This window comes from Eschrichtius robustus, chromosome 2 (genome assembly GCF_028021215.1).
Source record: "Eschrichtius robustus isolate mEscRob2 chromosome 2, mEscRob2.pri, whole genome shotgun sequence".
NCBI classification, from domain to species: Eukaryota; Metazoa; Chordata; class Mammalia; order Artiodactyla; family Eschrichtiidae; genus Eschrichtius; species Eschrichtius robustus.
This window is the reverse complement of record NC_090825.1, coordinates 162173584-162193048: the sequence shown is the minus strand read 5'-3', so window position 1 is coordinate 162193048 and position 19465 is coordinate 162173584. Positions and strand designations below refer to the sequence as shown.

At 48.6% G+C, this 19465-nt stretch overlaps 1 protein-coding gene across 3 annotated transcripts; it reads right to left on the bottom strand.

The window, feature by feature from the left end:
- Positions 1-304: 304 nt before the first annotated feature.
- ARF1 (ARF GTPase 1) lies at positions 305-18398 on the bottom strand. 3 transcript variants are annotated; one of them, XM_068536552.1, is made up of 6 exons: positions 18293-18358; positions 9962-10099; positions 2202-2386; positions 2016-2126; positions 1782-1906; positions 305-1626 (listed from the first exon to the last, which is right to left on the bottom strand). In XM_068536552.1, exons 3-6 carry the CDS (start codon positions 2347-2349, stop codon positions 1465-1467), a joined length of 546 nt encoding a protein of 181 aa, XP_068392653.1. In that variant the 5' UTR covers positions 2350-2386; positions 9962-10099; positions 18293-18358; the 3' UTR covers positions 305-1464. The 3 variants fall into 3 exon arrangements, with proteins under 3 accessions (XP_068392653.1, XP_068392652.1, XP_068392654.1); XM_068536551.1 differs by lacking the exon at positions 9962-10099 and having other exon boundaries at positions 18293-18398; XM_068536553.1 differs by lacking the exons at positions 9962-10099; positions 18293-18358 and adding an exon at positions 18199-18276.
- Positions 18399-19465: the final 1067 nt, after the last annotated feature.

The window sequence follows — 19465 nt, the reverse complement described above, 5'->3', positions numbered from 1 at the left end:
CCTTTCACAACCAAGCATTGCCAAGACTGGGACCAGGGGGCTGGACTGCCAGCGTGAGACCAATGAGGTGGTCACCACAAGGGCACTGGGACATACCCACACCCACCCATGGGAAAGTGAAGCAGTGGGGGAGGGGGGGCAGGGAGACAAGGGTGGGGTGGCAAGGAAGGGATGGGCAGAGAGAGGGAACGGGGCAAGTCAGAGCAATGCTGCCCTCCCTAAGTGAGGAGGAAGCAGCTGTCCCTGCCCAGCTTCCAAGAGGCAGACTGTCAGTCAGGGGCACCCAAAAATGGGAGAGCCATGAAATAGTTAAGAGATTTTATTCTAATAGCTGTAATTACAGTGCTTGTTTGTCGAAATGAAAACTGAAAACAAGTATACAAAACAGTTGATTACTAATTGTGTATTGAAAGCAGTAAGAGGTTCCACGACACCAAATAAACCAGTTCTGAGGTTTTCCCCAAGATAAAGTTTAACAGCTCCAGCTTCTTCAGTGTTTATCAAAATACAAAAGAAAAAAGTAGAGGTTATCATTTTTCGATGGCAAATCTGACCCTTGCAGGCTGAGGGAGTGAAAGCACACGTAGACAGGGGCTCCGAGGGGCTGGGGCTCAAGGATGACCACCCGCGCTCCTGCTGGTGAGACCCCAGAGAGCCCGGAGCAGGCAAGCAAGGGGACTGCAGGGCTCCCGCTCAAACCAGAGCGTTCCAACCAAAGCGCCCATGCTGACCCAAGAAAAGGCTGGGGTTCCTCCAAGGGGTCTGAGAGCGGTGGCTGCAGCCTCCAGCCCATCTCCTGGGCAGCCACGTAAGCACAGATACAAGCACAAACGCTATGGGGTGTGGGATGACCCAAGACAGAGCAAATCACAGGGACCCTATTGTGACCATGCAGAATGGATCATAATAGCTGGTTCTGCCCCGTTTCACGTTCCCAACGGGAAACAGACCACTGGTGGACTGGACTCAGGCCATTACTGCAGAACCTACACTAGGCACATTTCTCCCTTCTGTGTGTTCAAGTGTTCTCCTTATCTTGTATTTGTAACTATTTTAAAAAATGCACTGAGTTTGGGTTAAAAACCAACCACCAAAATGGATCTCAACACAGATGTAAAGCCCAGAAGAGGAACATCGGGCTTTTCTGACACAGCGACTCCTGGATGACCCGTGTGCCTAAAATCCCTTCTCAGTACTAAACAGTGGGTTGATTCTCTTTTTACAATAAAAAAAGCTGAGTAATATTGCATAGGAGTACCAGAAACTGCCTCATTGGAAACAAAAACTATTTACATTAAATAAAAACCCAGTTGCAGGCTGCGTCTGCACATTTACAGCATGGTGAAGCACACTGTGACCGACCATGGAGACAGCTTCTGGCACTCACACCACAGGGGCACGTTTGCCACATGAGAGTAAAGCGAGGGTAGAAGGAGGGAGTGTGAGGGGAGGAGAGAGTACAGCTCACTTCTGGTTCCGGAGCTGATTGGACAGCCAGTCCAGTCCCTCATAGAGCCCGTCCCCGCTGGTGGCACAGGTGGCCTGAATGTACCAGTTCCTGTGGCGCAGAGAGTGCAGACCCAGCTTGTCCGTGATCTCAGCTGCATTCATGGCATTGGGGAGGTCCTAGGGGGGAGGGTAGCAAAGCGGGCGTGGGTCAAGGGGACTGCATGGAACCCTCTCCACCTGAACTGTGACCCCCGTCAGACCTCCATCGCTGAGAGGCTGGCTGCCTAACATGCACCCACCACCAGCACACAGGGTGGCTCAGTCATGCGTACCTGTTTGTTAGCAAACACGAGCAGAACGGCGTCCCTGAGCTCGTCTTCTGCCAGCATCCTCATAAGCTCCTCTCGGGCCTCATTCACACGCTCTCTGTCATTGCTGTCGACCACGAAGATGAGACCTGCATAGGGAACAGTAAGCATTAGTGCAGGCACCCGGGACACCCCCAACCTCTCCCGAAGGCCACAGCCCCCCTCCTGAGGGGTTGTAATGGGGTGGCCCACCCTCACCTTGTGTGTTCTGGAAGTAGTGGCGCCACAGAGGCCGGATCTTGTCCTGGCCGCCCACGTCCCACACAGTGAAGCTGATGTTCTTGTATTCCACGGTTTCCACGTTGAAGCCTGGAGGAGACCCAGTGTGAGGCTCTCCCCAGGGCTACCACTACCCCCTAGCCTCCCGAGGCCCAGCCTCCTCACCTATAGTGGGAATGGTGGTCACGATTTCACCCAGCTTCAGTTTGTACAGGATGGTGGTCTTTCCCGCAGCATCTAGGCCCACCATGAGAATGCGCATTTCTTTTTTGCCAAAAAGGCCCTTGAAGAGGTTTGCAAAGATATTCCCCATGCTGTAGACTGGTGGGAGCAACACTGGCCAGAGAAACCTGCAGATACAAGGAGTCCTTGTGTCTCTTTCTGTGCTGCCCAGGGCCAGCAAAGCAGGAGCAGCTCAGAGACCGACAGACTCACCCACAGACAGACAGATGGACATCCTATCTCTCCTGAAAACTCACAAGGCATAAGCTGATGAAATTCTGGTTCCTATCCAAAAGAAAAAAGAGTCCTGCCTGCCTGCCTCCTGAGCCCTGAAATCACCCTTAGAAGGGAGAGAATGGGAATCTTAGAACAGGGCTGACCGGATTTTGAAGCAGCTGCTGCCATTATCTCAGGAAGTGATGCCCAAGGCCTCAGGGTAACTTACCTCTAAGTCCTACAACCTGCCACCGTGGGGTGCAATGTCCAACATGCGTGGAGAGGTGTGGCTTTCAAATGAATGCTAGATTCTCCATAATCTAATACAGAGCTTTTCAAGGGGCCAGAAATAACCACTCCAAGGCCCTACCATGTCTCCCAACTGCTCCAAGTCTCAATGAAAAACAGTCCAATGTTAAGGCAACTGACACACGAGAAGCTAGGAGGGCCCATGGCAGAGACCAAAAGCCAACCTTTCCCAACACGCTGAGAGCTTAGCACACCCTGCAGGCAGGACCGGTGGAGTGAGAACACCTGGGCTCTAGGGCAGCACACCAGAGCATTCAGTCTAAGGGTGAGCCCACAGCAATGACCCTGGGGAGCCTGTCAGGGGACACTTTCCCAAGAGCTGTGGTCAGTGCTGTCCCAGAGAGGAGAAGGCCTGTGTGGTGCAGCAACATGCTTGTATGAGAACACACGTGCTGTGTTTGGGCTCCTGCCAGGCTCTCCTCACTCAGCAGCGCAGAAGCACTAGGATACCACTGAGCTGGCTGGACCCAAGGTCAGAGACCAGGCCCAGACACTCAGACCTGTAGGAAGGGACATGTGACCGCAGCTGTGGGAGAGTGAGGCTCACGGAGGACGGGATCTCCTGTCCCAAAAGGCGCCCAAGGCACCAGAGCTGCCCAGGCCTGGCCTCTCCATGCTCAGTACTCTCCTCCTTCAACTGTTTTATTTCCAAACAAGGCCTTAGGAAAAAAACGGTCACTTTCTCAAATGCTTAGGAATCTGGACTTTAAAAAAAAAAAAATTAATTAATGGCTGAGGTGGGTCTTTGTGGCTGTGTGCGGGCTTCTCACTGCGGTGGCTTCTCTTGTTGCAGAGCACGGGCTCTAGGCACGTGGGCTTCAGTAGTTGTGGCGCACAGGCTTAGCTGCTCCGCGGCATGTGGGATCTTCCTGGACCAGGGCTCGAACCCATGTCCCCTGCATTGGCAGGCGGATTCTTAACCACTGCGCCACCAGGGAAGCCAGAAATCTGGACTTTTGGCACTTAAGGTGAAGCCAAGCTGTGGCGAGCTGGGCAGCCTTCAACTGGGAAGAATTCTGTGTGAGTGTTGACAGAAAACCAAATGAACCACAGAGAACTTGTTCCAAGCAGGCAGGAGCTGCTTGCACCTGACCTCTGAGAGGGTGTTGGTGGAAGCCACTGTCAAGGCTTGGAAGGAGCCTTGCCCTGCATACCTGACCCCCCTAGAAGTAACAATGAGCTCCCCAGTCTTTGGACTTTGGATGGACACTGCTGCGGTCAGAGGCCAGACCCATGAAGGACACAGATATGGGCCTGCCACAGGCACGCCCCACTGCACCCCACCTGGGGGGCGGTGCCCCAGATCCCCACCATTCCTTATCACCTCTGATGACAGGCTCAGGTGGAGTCGCCAGGCCTCCACTGCAAGTTACTTTCTGCCTTAGTCATCGGTGAGTATTGAGTGACTAAGTCCATGTCCTGCTCCTCATCCAACTTCCACCTTCTAGTTTTAGCACTCTGACATTTCCTGGCTGAATTATTGCCATGAGGACTGTCAAATGGTGATTTTCTATTGAGTCATTCCTTCCAGCTATTAGTTAGTTAGCATTCTACTGCAAGGAACCACTTCTCCATATACTGATGTAGTGTGAACTTGTGCATTCCTAGTTTACTCAGTAGGTCAGAATCACCACCCCACTGTGACTTAGATGCTCCAGTGGTCCTAGAGGTGTCCAGTGGAGGCCCTTCCAGCAGGCTTCAGTGCACTTTCAACACTTTTTAATTCTTTTTGGTTTTGAATAATATTACCTAGTTATAAAATCAAAATTTAAAAATATCTTTACTATATTTCCTTTTCTGCAGACAGCCATTTTTCCTAAATATAAACGATGATAAATTATGGAAGACAGAATAAACTGAACACACACATTTATCTCAGCTTACTCTTGAAATCGTTACCAATAAAGAAATAAGTGACGACTGACTCAAAAGAGAAACGTGGGGGGAGGTGGAAAGAGGTGACAGAAGACAGCAAATTTTGGTGAGGTCTGACCCTGACCGAGTACTCATCCTCAGCTCCGCAGGAGAGCCAAGGGACCTTTTTGGAGCAACTGAACCAGGGGCCCTGACTCCGCTATCCAGGCAGAGGAGGGCATGGGGTGCGCTGTACTGGAAACAGACGGATACGGCAAAATCAACAGGGAGGCACACTGCCCTGCAGACCCTCACATGTAACCCAGAGGCCTCAAAGCAAGGACCTATGGATTCTTGCACCTGGAGGCCCTCAAACAGCCATGCCCCTATCTCCCTTTAAGAAGCCCCCAATGCAAGTGACTGAAACAAAGAATTTGGAGAGAAGACAGAAGACATTTAAAAAGAAAAAAACAATAAAAAACAAACAAAATCCCCCACCCACACACAGCCTTGGCATCAACATGGTGGGGACCTGGTGCCCACAAAACAAGAACAGGGCATTAGGACACAGAGAACAGCAAACCTCACAACCAAAGTGAAAAAAATCCACACACACACACACACAAGATTTAAAAAAGAGGAAACTGGGACTTCCCTGGTGGTCCAGTGGCTAGGGCCCTGAGCTTCCAATGCAGGGGGCCCGGGTTCGATCCCTGATCAGGGAACTGGGTCCTGCGTGCAGCAACTAAGACCCAACGCAGCCAAATAAATAAATATTAAACAAACAAACAAAAAAAAAGGCAGGGGGAAACGAGGAGCAATTTAAAAGACCAACATCTACCTTGCGTATGGTGATGACTTTTTAGACACAACACCAAAGACATGATCCCATGAAAGAAATATCTGATAAACTGAACTTCATTAAAATGACAAACTTCTGCTCTGTGAAAGACAAAACCAGACTGGGAGACTATATCTGCAAGAGATACATCTGATAAAGGATTGTCATCCAAAATATACAAAGACCACTTATAACTCAACAATAACAAATTTAAATTTAATTTTAAAATTTAAAAAATGGGCCAAAGATCTTAATGAAAACCTCATTAAAGATTTACAGAAGGCAAGTAAGCAATGAAAAGATGCTCATCATATGTCCTCAGAGAAATGCAACTTAAAACAATGAGCTATTACTGCACACCTATTAGAATGACCAAAAGCCAAAATCCAGAACACACGCTGGCAATGGCAAGAATGTGGAGCAACAGGAACTCTCCTTCATTACCTGAGGGAATGCAAAATGGTACAGCTATTCGGCAGTTTGGAGGTTTCTTACAAAACATACTCTGAACATATAATTCAGCAATCATGCTCCCAAAGGAGCTGAAAACTAACATCCACACAGACACCTGCACACTGATGTTTACAGAAGTTTTATTCATTCCAAAAAGTTTTATTCATTCCAAATTTTGCCACAATTTGGAAGCAACCATGATGTCTTTCAGTAGGTGAATGGATAAGCCTTGGTACATCCAAACAGTATAATATTATTCAACACTAAAAAGAAAGGCACTATCAAGACACGAAAAGACATGGAGGAGCATACATGTGCATTACTAAGTGAAAGAAGCCAATCTAAGAATACTACACACCTATGATTGCAACTATGTGACATTCTGGAAAAGGCAAAACTGTGGAGACAGTAAAAAGATCCTTTCAGTGGTTGTGAGGGGTTAGGTGGAAGGGAGGGATGAATAGGTGGAGCACAAAGGATTTTTAGGACAGTGAAACTATGCTGTGTGAAACTGCGATGGTAGATACGTGTCATGATGCATTTCTCCAAACCTACAGAACACACAATATCAAGAGTGAACCCTCAGGTAAACTATGGGCTCTGGATGATGATATATCATTGTAGGTTCATCAACTGTAACAAATGCACCACTCTAGTGGGGGATATAGTGAGGAGGCTATGTAGGTATTGGAAATCTCCACGCCTTTCCCTCAATTAAGTGGTGAACCTCAAACTGTTCCCCCAAAAGAGAGACACAACCAGCACTTTCAGTCTGTAATTCTGTATCAGCCAAAGGGCAGAACAGAGCTCAGAAATGCAAGGCTTCACACATGCCTTCTTCTCCAGGTTGCCACAGGCAGGGGGAGCCCCCAAGGTGATGGAGGGAGACACAGAGGCAGGCCTGAACAGCAGCCAGCCCGAGCTGCAGCAGGAAGGAGGAGAATTCCAGGAAAAGAGGAACAGTTACCTATGTGGTTTAAACGTGGGGTTTGGCAATTCTAGGGGAATTGGGAAAAACTAATGACAGGTACACAGAAAAAAACCCAAGGATGAAAATGCAAAGAAATCATTTAAGATTTCCTGAGGGAAACCATAAGCCAGTCACCACTTGACTCAGCAGTGAGCAATATTTACACAGTCACGATACTTTGACTGTCATTGCTGGGTATTGGAAAGCTGAGGCCAGAACTTGTGGTCTCAAGGGCCAACCCTCACCATCCAAAGCTGACACACTGAGAAACAGTATTAGCACACTATTTAGTACAGTGAGGCATGAAAGGGGCTATCCCTGGGAGGCAGGATGGAAGACGGCTGTTTATACTTGTTTTAGTGTTACGTTCCTACAAATTGACACAAAAGCCTGGGCACTAAGGGGTGAAAAGGTTATGTGTACTCTCCCAACTCCCACATGGGACTGATGGAACATTCCAGGTAAACTGGGCCCAGCAGCAGGCCCACACCCGCATGTCAGCCTCAAAATGCAGTCAGTCACAGCCATGGCAGTCCAAGAGCCTCCTCCTCCTGTCACGCCCTTTTCACCACCCTCCCCTCCCCACCCCAGCGTGTCTGCCCACTCACCCCTGGCCTGCCTTGGCCGCGCAGTCTGCTGAGCCCTGATCGTCAGTGTGGTCCCTGCCTTCCACACACAGTTTTTTAACTTACTCAAGTCCTGAAGCCCTAAAGGGGAAGTGGGCCATATATTTGGTGGCTGAACCTGGATGGGGATGAGCACAAACTCTAGGATTTAAGACGCTACACACAGCACTTGGTCTCTCCCACTATACAAGCATCTATCTATACCCGCCCTGCACCTAGTCCAGGGACCCTGGCAGCTCCTGACCTAACACAGTATCACAACGGAAAGGTTCAACAGTGACCACAAGAGTGGCCTCTCCACACAGGTTCTAACTTGTAGGATGCCCAGCCTAGGCCTATTTCACCCTTTCCTCCACCAGGATCCCTAGCACTAAGGTCAAAACCTGTTTTTCAGGTTCATGGTAATGATCGTGAGTATTTGTAAGCAGTGAAGACGCTGATTTTCTTAAAAGAGCACTTCCCTGCACCTACCTGAGTTTGCATCTTCGAGTTGGCTCATAAGAAGATGCAACAACAGCACGTCTCTTTCCTGAGACAGAAAGCTCTGAGCGGACACAGCCCCTTAAGAATGGTTTTTTCCTTTTTCTGGTTAGGACCAGAAACAATGATAGGGTGGCAGTTCAACATTATAGCAAAGAACAAGACACAACTGGCTGCCTACACTCCTGCATGCAAAGACCTACTAGGCTACAGGCCAAGGCCAACAAAAGGCCTCCCTGGGAAAGCCAGTGCAGGGAGGAAAAAACGTAGCGTGAGTTTACACCCGTTCCACTCCAGTAAATGAATCCAGAGTGACTGGTTTAGCTGCTGAAGAGAAATATATGTACCCACGACCTCTACCTGTGCCTGCTGCATCTCCTAACAAGCCTCAGAGGATTCAGGATAAGCAAGGGACAGCCCTCCCCTACAGAGCTGTGCAGCTTACTTCTGCAGAAGGAAAGTTTGTCACATTTTCTGAAACTGTTAGAGCTGGTTTACTTAACAAAATCTCTGTATCCATATCAAGATGACCCAAACTGTTGGGAATCAGTAGGAAGAATAAACCACTAACCTAGAGCATGTCTTGGGAAACAAAAACGTGACCCAGGGAGGCAAAAAACAAGGGTTTGGATTCTATTCTGTGCTTCAGATGTGATGGGCTGTTCTGGTCCCTCTGTAAATGAGAGATCACATGGATGAATCCCCTATTCAAATGAACAGCTAGGTGACATCAGAACTTTTTTCTTTTTGCTCTTTTTAAAAAAACTGAAGTTTATTAGGTGTAAATTACATATAGTAAAATGTACAGCTCAACAGTTCATAATGTCAGTTTTAATATCTAATTTGAGAAAAATTAACAAAGTGAAGATCTTCCTGAGGAATTGATATACATTATAAAACATTTTCTTTAAGGGTTTCATTCATTCTTCAAGCAGTCAAATATGTGCTTAGATTATCAACCACTCAAAAGCCTAATTCATCCCTGACATGTAGGATTTAATTTTAAGGGGTGGGGGTCCTCTACTTTCATAGGCAATAGGATCACATAATATAATCTGCTACAAACTGCTTTTTCTACATCAACTTGTAGCTCCACCCCATCAGCTAAATAAAGCCTTAAGTCATTACTCTATTAGTCCAACATTCCATTTCTGTAGCTCTAACATTTTTCTGCAATTGAGTAGAGCGTTACATGTTGTCACTTTTTCATAAAAATTATCATAAGAAGAATACTGAACGTGCCAATACTACTGATAGGCAGATACACCTCACAGGCCTAACACAATTGTGATGAAGATAAGAATCAACAACACGCTCAAAAGGAAGAATATTCAGCCTGAGACACTCAAAGGATGTAATTAAGTTGACTGAACTTTTTTTTTCCTTTCAGTTTTATTCAGATATAACTGACATACTGTATTATTTTCAGGTGTACAAAATAATGACTTGGTATGTGAATATATTGTGAAATGATCACCACAAAAAGTCTAGTTAACTCCCATCACCTCACACAGTCACCCTTTTTTTCCTTGTGATGAGAACTTTTAAGATTTCCTCTCTAGCAACTTTCAAATATAAATACAGTACGGTAAACTACAGTCACCATACTGTACCTCATATTACAGGATTTATTTATCTTATGACCGGAAGTTTGTACCTTTTGACCACCTCCACCCATTTCATCTACCCTGATTCCCAACTTTCAATACAAAGAAGAAGAATAAATGAAAGAACATGCAAAAACATTCTAGAACTGTATAGTTCAGGTCTGCTTCTAAAGATGAAGTCCAATGAGAGACTGTTTTTTGTTTTTCACAACAAAACTTTTAGGATGTTTTGCAGGAATCAATTAGGCACTAGACCTGGCCTCTATGCAGCAGTCTCGTTCCCAACACCCCCCCCCCACCCCCCCGAGGAGGATGAGTGCCAGAAATCCAGAGGCTAGTACACTAACCCTGGTCTCCAGATGCCCTGCAAGTTGCCTCCCAAAGCTGAAGGAAGGGGTTTCCGGTCAGGTCTGATTCTTAGGAGGAGCAACCAGTGAAATTCAATTTAGGTCCCTCTTGGCCAGCTTAAGATTCAAGGTGAAATCCTTAAAATGACAACAAGAAATGAGTTTCATTCATGAACGTAGCTCTTGGTCTATACTAACATGAATATCCAAGAGTCACTGTCCATTGTCTAATGGAACAAGCATACCAACCACAAGGCAAGCGTGGAAACAGTGTAACTGCAATTAATCCTACTTAACCAATAACTACAAAATCCAAAGCATTTAACTGATGAATAGATTTATGTTTTGCAATTCTCCCTTATTCATAGTCTTAAAGTTTTACTTACTATTTTTTAACATAACTGTTCTCAAAGCCCATTACCAAAGATACTTACACTGACGTGAAATGTACAGATGGGAGCAAATAACCAGAGGGTCTACCCCAAATGAAAACAATACCCATGTAGGACCTCTGAACACAAATGTCACCTGGCCTCCAACTGGAGTGAAACAAAGAGTGGATGATACCCACAAGTTGAGGCCTCACTCGGATGCTGCATCAGGAGCATCTCTCACAGTTCTGTGCATTCGTCCTGGTGGCAGACGCTGGCTGCTCCTTGGTATTTTCTTCTCCCAGATTTGTCCCTGGGCTCGAGGCCTTCCAGAGTAAACCTACATTCCTGGCCCCCTGTAGCTATGCAGGACCATCTGAGTATGCTAGCCCATGGGATGGGGCAACAGTGATGGAATGGCTTCCTGGTCCTGCAGACCTGGTGGTGGGCGCCTGGGCCCCCCACTGTGGTGGGTGGGGCCCGTGCCATGGACCCTAATGAGCACTTCTACTCCAGAAGTCAGGGCATATATACCCTCCATCTGACTCTAAACACACTTAAGTCTAAAGAAATTGTTACTGGAAAAAGAAATTAAAAGACTGAAAAAACAAAACCAAAAACAAATTTGCATCAACCTCACAACATTAAAACGTACAACAAATTAAACTGAAAATGGAGGAAACAAAGCAATTTATGACTAAAATGCAAAGCAGGATTAGAGAAACTACAGGCAACTCTAAACCACCCAGATACCCTGAAAAGTGTCGTACCACCAACTCCTTACTAATTCTGCACATCGGTGGTCCTTTGGAAATCAATTAGAATTGTATTTCAACCCATCCCAGTGGCAAACAGAGAACCATTGGTTTGGAACTCCTCAGCAAGTCACTCAGGCCCACATTCTGACCTTGGCTGTGCTCCCTGTCCCGTCTCCATACTGATTTTCTATGCCATGCCCACCAAGCCCTTCACTCAACCTCTGAAGCCAAGTTCAGATGCCACCTTCCACCGGGAAGAGTCCTTTCCTTTTTATTGTTCTCAGCATACCCTCGACACACTGTGGGGCTAACAGTCACCACACTCATGTAAGGAGTAGTTGTGTGATGAGCACAGCCCTGGGCACACATAAGCTCAACAGTACTCAATGAACCCAATTGACAGATGGTGAAACAGAAGTGGAACAGCGACTGTGCTCATCCTTCCAACCTCACCTCAATGGTAAATTAGTTCTTAGAGACTCTGGGCCAAGCAATGTCAAAGACTGATCCACAGTTACACTATAGCCCTCTCAGTGCAGCTAAAAGCTTCAACATGAGCGTGGACACACACACACACACTCACACAGCTCCAGCTGCTGAAGTCTCAGTCCCCGTGATCCTGACAGAAAGGGCAGGCACACCTGTCAAATAACACAGTCCTACGTTTCAGTTCCAGTAGTGAGAACAAGGAAGAGAAGGCAATTCAGGATTCTGATTTCTGTTGTGAAGTATATCACATTAATTTGTTTTTGTCACTCTACTTCTTTAATTATATGATGACCACAAACATGCTAAAGCCCCTATGGTTTCTGTTCTGGTGCCTTCTCAAGGAGGCCACCTGCACCCATGGTGCAGACATAGGACCCTCTCCTGGCACGAGGGTGGGGCTCTGGAGAAGCCAGTGTTGCTCAGACCCCTTTCCACACCCTTGAAGAAAAAGGGAACTGCAACCAACCATGAGCTGTCAGAGTGCCCAGTTCTTCCTCCTCAAACTTCTCAGAGTGGCAGGCGGCCCCCTGAGGCTTTTTCAGCACAAGGGGACTTTGTGATTAAAATGATTAAACCAATCTCCAAAACTTGATTTTTGCCTGCAGAGAACTTTCATTTTGAAAACAAAATGTAAAAAAAACTACAGCCCCACCTCTTTTTCTGAGTGATGGGCTTCCCAGAGGACAAAGAATAGCAAAGTGCAGCAGTGGTTGAGAGCCTCTGTTAGATCCCCCTACCTCTGAAGCAAGCCCCCTGCCAGATCTGCCCTCCTGAGACCCTTGTTAGGAGCACCCAGAGGTGCACCAGCTCAGAGCACTCAGGGTAACCTCTGCCTCACTCTCCAAGCAGCTGGTCTTGCCTGGGAGGCCAATGTCCTTGTGGGAACTTCTCGTGTTTGGCCTGAACAGCCACAGCAACCTCTCAATAGGCCTCTTCTCACCTCTGCTCACATTTCAAACCCTGGGCAGCCCTGGACTCAGGGGAATTTCATTCATATACCTGCTCCTGCCATCCTCTGCCTAAAACCTCCCAGCAGTCCCCGTCACCCCCCGCAGGTGACCAGCAGTCCCATCACACTCAGTGTCTTGCACTTTCACTCCCTAGTACTGCCCCTATCCAGCCACTCACTCCCAGAGGAACGCAGTCCCCTACATGGGACCCCAGGTGAAGCTTCCTCTCACCTCCAGACTTCTCTCCTACTACCCCCTTAACACATGGGTCTCCCATCAAAATCTAATCCTCAAATATAAAGGACCCACTCTTTCCCACTTTAACCCTCTGCAACTTCCTCCCAGTTCTTCAGACCCAAACCCCGGAGACACTCACAATTCCTCTCTCTGTCCCTCTCATCCCCAAATCTGTTTACTTTACTGGCAAGTCCCATCACCTCTCCCTTTGAAAGGTGCTTCCCCATCACTATCCACCTGGTCCCGGCCACCTCATCTCTCCTCTGGCATTCCCAAAGCCTGTAGCTTCCACTCCGCAAGGTGTTCTCAATGCCAGCAAGAGGGGCCTGTTAGGAAAGGTCAGACTAAGTCAGGTTCCTTAAGAAGATCAGAGCCGACACCCCCATGGCATTTCGCAGCACCCCTGCAATCCAGAAAGGAAGCTAGCAGACAATACAACCAACATACACACCAGACTGCAAAAAACCCATGTTGCACCAACTAAAATGTAACAGGGAAATGAAAGATGGTGTCATATAATATAAAACATGACCTTCAGTATTGGCCATGACTACACTGTAAGTTCAAGGGAGGTAGTCAGAGAACCACCAAATGAAGACTGCCACAAACACACCAGCATCTCAGATACTGAGGGCCTGCTGTGTCCATGAAATGTCCCCCCACCCCCACCCCAGAAACAGAGAACAACTCTTGGTAAAGTTCTGTAAAGAACAAAATACAATCACCCTTAATTTACAAGGTAGTTTCTTTCCTGGAAAATTCAGAACATCTACTAAAACCAAACACACACACACACACAAACACACACACACACACACACACACACACGTTGACTCTGTACATAAACAGAATTAGGTTTAAGATATAAACAGATTTTTCACCTACATGAAAGTCATGCAGAATGCATTCTTGCTGCTAAACGTACTAAATATCAGTATTGCCTCCCACCATTGAGAGAGCCCAAAATCCTCCCACAAGTTCCCAAAATACCCTTTCTGTGGGGCTACCCCTCCAAGGACCACTGGTACACACCAGCAGGCTTCTCTCCCCTCCTGTGCTCCTGGCAGGTCTCCAAAACCACTAAGTGCACTCCCACCTAAGGGCCTTTGCATTTACTGTTCCCCTGCCTGGGAGAAGCTTCTTGTTTCTCCCAAAGACCCACAGGACCCCCACTCCCTTATACCTCTATTCAAATGGCACCTCCTCCCCTATCCTCCTGATAGGTCTGACTCAGTGCCCACTCCTTTTACTGTGTCCTGTTGGCCTGCTTTTCCATTCCATTCACTGCCATGGCCCTGCGTCTCCACCCAGCCTTATACTCTGCCAGTGAGGCCTCCTCTGCCCAGAGCTCACCCACCTTCCTCCACCCATCTCTCTATCTCCACCTGTCTTTCTCTACTGGCCACCTCCCTGGGCACCCAAGAGATTCACTGTCAAGAAGGAGAAAAGAATCATAAAAGAACATTTATCAGGGCCTTAAGTATGAAAAAGTAGAAAGATTAATCATACACATATGCTTTTCTGAAAAATTAGTTTGTCAGGAAAAAAAAAACCCTATCAACTCAATGATGAATTTCACACTGGTTTAAAAGTATACATGAGTGTGGTGGAATCTGAACATTCCTTTGACATTCCAGTGAGGAGGAAATCTGGGCTGTAGCGACACAGTTAACTACTCAGGGCAAACACGTCCACCTCAGCAAAGTTCAATACCACAGGAGAGGTGTGTACACAATCTGCTTCCTAAACCTGCTCTCAGATACCTGCAACTAGTGACTAAAAATATATTTTCAGTGATCTCCCCAGGAATCTGCAAGATCTCATATCACTTTGACAAAAGAGAAATGCTAAAAGCTATAATTATTTTAAGCAAAGTTACATCACCAAAATTGACAAAAGATACAGTATTTTAAATATAAATTAATAGATTCAATCAGCTAGGAACTGCACGCTCATCTACAGATAATAGAATACTTCACAGGAAAACACACTCTTAACAGCAATTTTTAAAGACATCCTTTATTCTGAAACCTGTGATCAAAACACTGGCACATCTAACTTCGCCTTCGTTCCTACTCTCCACATATGAGTCTAGACAGAATCTTGAAATTGTTTTCTTGGCCATTTGTCCCTAAGTCAGACTGACAGGATACTTAAAAACTTCACGTTAAAAATTTCCAGGACCTCAGAGACCTAGTACTATTAAGCTTTCTGTTTAGCTCCCACATACATCACTGCAAAAATAATTTGAGGTGCAATACAAACTAAAAGATGCTGGCTATTTTACATATGACTTGCTCTTTGGAGACAAACTCTTCTAGCTTGCTAGCATCCCTCTGAGGAGCAAAACTTACTAAATTCTGATTAAACATTAATTAATGTTTCTAAAATATACTGTACATCTCTAACTTCTGAAAATGTGCATGGATCATAACTGGGGCTTCTGTTAATTTATGCTGTATACTAACAGTCACCCCTGTAGCCTCAGTTGTGTAAAAATGTTTGCCTCCTAAAGAGAATCGCTCCCGATTGCTATGTGTGTAAAATCTGCCTGTCTTGTATGCTTTTTTCTGTCTCCTCTTTTTCAGTGAGTGATAAGTCTCACTCTTCCCTTTCTATGTGCTGATGCCAGGCTGCCAAGCTCTTGTCTCCAATGTACGCAAAACCCAGGAAACATGGGTTTGTTAGGAATATGGAGGTTAGTCCCTGCAACAGATAGCTTCACCATTTCCTCCCACTCATATAAGGAAGCTTGGGTGAAAGAACTGGGTGAGGGCCTAACAGATTCTCCTAGGAATAAGGAGCTTTGATGTTTTTGTGTTAAATTCTGCCACATTTTTTCTAGCTAATCAGGCCATCTGATCCATCTGAGAATGTTGAACTACCTTCCAGAATAGTGATAGAGCTGTATAGCTATAACAGATGCTATATTTTAAAGACTTTATAACAATCACAAGAGGATAAGAACCTAAGGATGAAGTACCCCCCTCACCCTGGCTCACACTCTGAAATTAACCCCACCCCCATTCTTTCACACTCACACATTCCCAAGCCCTCCTTTACCTGCCAGTAGGAAGTGTTACACCCAACCCACTATTAGGTCAAAAACGTTTCCAAAAGACCACTTCAGATGGTGCTGGGAGGACATCTCTAACACCATCCACACCAATGATGAGCAGACAGACCACAAAAGAGGTAAGTTCTTATTTAATGTTAAGATCCCAACTGAAAGGAATTTTTCATGTTTCTTTCCCAACCACCTCTGACAGATGTACATTTTATTTCCTTCATTCTCCTAATCCTACAAAGGTTGGAAGGTCAAAGGGGAGAATATCTATGGGACAATGTGTACAGAGACCAGTCATAAATGCTATGGCAAGCGCAGGCTAGCTGGCTCTGAACACCAGCTCAGTAAGTGATCACAACCCTCAGGAAGGCTGCAGAAATGCTTGGTGAGCCTGAACTGTGATCAAGAGCAGATTTAAATTCATATATCTCAAGGCAACACTGAATTTGAAGAATCTGAAGGAAACTGATTTAACTCTCTCAAACCACGTTAATATACTATTTATGAACTTGCACAAAGGTTCTTCCCCTATGTTAGATTTATTCCTACAGCCATTCGACCCTGGAGATCACCTCAGTGGCTGATGGTCCATACTGAATTCTACTAAAGTAAACAGAAAAGTCCAGGTGTACCTTCCTGTAGTTTCAACCCCGTCTGATCTTTGGTAGAGGTGGCTTAGCAGGTTTGAACGCCCTTTTCACATTGTGCAAGAGGCAAAGCAAATAGCTAAACCACATGATTTAAAAACCAGAACTGTGAGAAGCAGAGAACCAGTTTTTGCTTTCTACTAACTTTCTTACAATGAGCAGACAGCATGTGAGTCAGCTATTATCCAAACCAACTATTGTAAATCTTTCTGAAGTAGCAATTTTGAATACCTGTATCTGAAGTTAACCCTCACGGGAAACAGCAGGTTTCTAATGCCCAAGTGACAAGGATTTGTTTCAACAGGACATGCCCAGTGAAGAGGCACACTACGTTCTACCAGTTAACTAGAGAAAACCTTTATGGCACACTCTAACAAAGTGGCCAGATTTGTGGTAAACACATACACACTCAATTCCTCATAATTTTGGACCCAGCTAACAACACCATGCATTCAAAGTTCTTCCAGTTTTGGCTACTCTTGACAGTTTCTGAAAACTCCAAGGACGCCACACACAGCATGCGCCATGGCATCTCACACTCCTTCAGACACACACACACTGCCAGAAATGCAGGAGCAACCATGCAAACAGCCAGCGGAAAAAAACGCTGACCACTCGTTCTGAAACAAGAACTAGAGCTGACTACTCCAACACCAACTACATCAGCTACAACTACATCAACTACACAGCTCTCAACAGTGACTTCCGGGGCCACCCCAAATCGTCTGAATTGCCTCTGTCTCCTGCCAATGATTTCTTGTGCATTTTTGCTTGATTCATTTAAAACAGCAACTTGGTGTTTTGAGGAGCTCAGAAGTGCTCAGTTGATTAGCTAGTATTTTAAGGACTTTATAATTAATTGCCAAGCCTTATTAACAAAGCTACCGTTTTACCTCCCGTAACCACTTGGACTGGGCAATAAGAAAGCTTTAGGACGCGCTGCTAGGGAGGCCGCCTCAACCCTGGACAGGTCGTTCCAAACGTAGGTTAAAGATTCACCAGCTCGGAAGTGTGTTCCAATCCATGCCAAAGGCACCCAGGAAGCAATCTTGGGGTTGCAGCAAGCTTGGATAAAGGGGCCCTACAGTGCCGCCAGCGCGTCCATCGGGGGCTTCCTTGGGCCGCAGGCACTCCCACTCAGACCCCAGCTCCACAGCACCCGCCCAGGAACCCGGACTCCGAACCCCGCCCCGCCTCGCCGGCTCCGTGCTCGGAACAGACAGGAATTGGGCTCAAACCCTGGCCATCGTGTGACCTTGGCCGCGTCCCGGGCTGCCGGCCTCAGTTTCCTGGTCCTCGCGACCCCGAGGCAGGAGGCCTCGCAGGCGGAGCAGGAAGCGAGACTTCCTGGAGAGCCCGCGTTGCGGGCCGGACTTCCGGACGCCCGCCCCGGCGGCTCTGGGGGGCTTGGGGAGAGGGTTGCGCGACCGACCCCCTCCCCGGCCTCGACTCGGCTCCCGACCCAGCTCGGCCCCTACTCGACACCCATCCCAGCCTAGACCCCTGGCCCAGCACACAGCACCCACCCTGCCCCGCCCCGCCTCGGTCCCAGGCCCGGCCTCAACCCCCAGACCGGCCCAGCCTCTCCTCAGCCCCCGGCCTCTATTCGACCTGGCCCCTGCCGGGCCTCGGCTCCCCGCCTCTACCCACCTCACTTCGGCTCCCCGCCTCGACCCACGGCCCGGCCTCACCTCGCCCCTCGCCCGGCCCGGCCTCACCTTGGACCTGTCTCGGCTCTCACCGCCCCGGCCCAGCCTCACGCCGGGCCTCAACTCAGCCCCCGCCCCCGCCTCGGCCCGGGCCCAGCCTCACCCTCGGCGGCCGCGGCGCAGCTGCTGCTCGGAGGCAGGCGTTGGTTTCGCTCCCACAAGATGGCGGCTCTGACGGCGGCCACGTCAGTGCCTGCTGCCGCGGGGGACGCTGGGGAACGGGGCGGTCCCGCCCGCAGTCCCACCCACTCCCCCGCTGCGGCGTGTACACGCAGACTCCGGGCGGGCGGTGGGGACGAGACCGCGGACCAGCGCGGGGCTCAGGGACGACGCCTCTCTCACCGCTGCGCTTGCGCGCACCCCTCCTTCTCCCCGCCCCCCTCTCCCTCAGCCCTGGCAGAGTCCGGCTGCGTCTGCGCGCGCCTCCTCAGTGGTCGGCCGTGGAGGGAGCCCTCGCGTCCGTTTCGCAGATGCAGCGGTTGAGTCCCGTGTGGGCCCTGCGGTCCCGGGGCGGCGGTGCCCAGGTGCCAGCTCCCCTCCCCAGCCTCAGCCCGGGTGACTGCAGTGACCCACGCAGCCCCGTGCGCGCCCGAGGAGCCGACCTGAAGAAGCAAGACCCAAGATCAAATAAAGCTGGCGTCTAGTAGCACGGACGGAGCAGGGAGCCAAGCTGGGCAGGGAACAGCGCTCCCCCGAGGTAGCCACCGAGGCGGGTTCCAGGTGACAGACGGGGGAGCCCTCTCCTCTGGGAAGCCTCCCTGAGCTGATCAGAAGGGAGAGGGGGCCTGTCGTGGTCCCTCTCCACGTTCTCCCGGCTGGGGGCCTGACTGTGGCCTGCCGCCAACCCCCAGTCCCGCACCATCCCTCCACCCCTGTGCTACTTGAACTCTCTCCCCCACTGTCCTCCTGCTGCTGTGAAGGGTCCCCAAATCAAGAGTCATTGGTGAGATTGCTGGGGGCCTCTTCCCCCAGTGCCTGCATGTTGTGGAGGGCGCAAAGCAGGCCATCACCTGGGTCTTGGCCCAGGGGCCTGCCTGGCAGAGAAAAGCCTTGAGGTGTTGTGCAGTATGCCGGCAGGCTCCTGTCATTTCTCTGCCACTCCTCACCCACCCACTCCTCTTGGGCAGGGCCTCCTTACTGGGCTGGGGTGGCTAGGACCTCACCAGCCCTCCCCAGGGCTGCCTAGCCACCCCCCCGCCCCAGGCAGCCCTCCTGCCCCAAACACTGATGACCTCTTCTCCTGAGAGGCTGAGGGCCCTAGGCCCTGTGAGCCAGA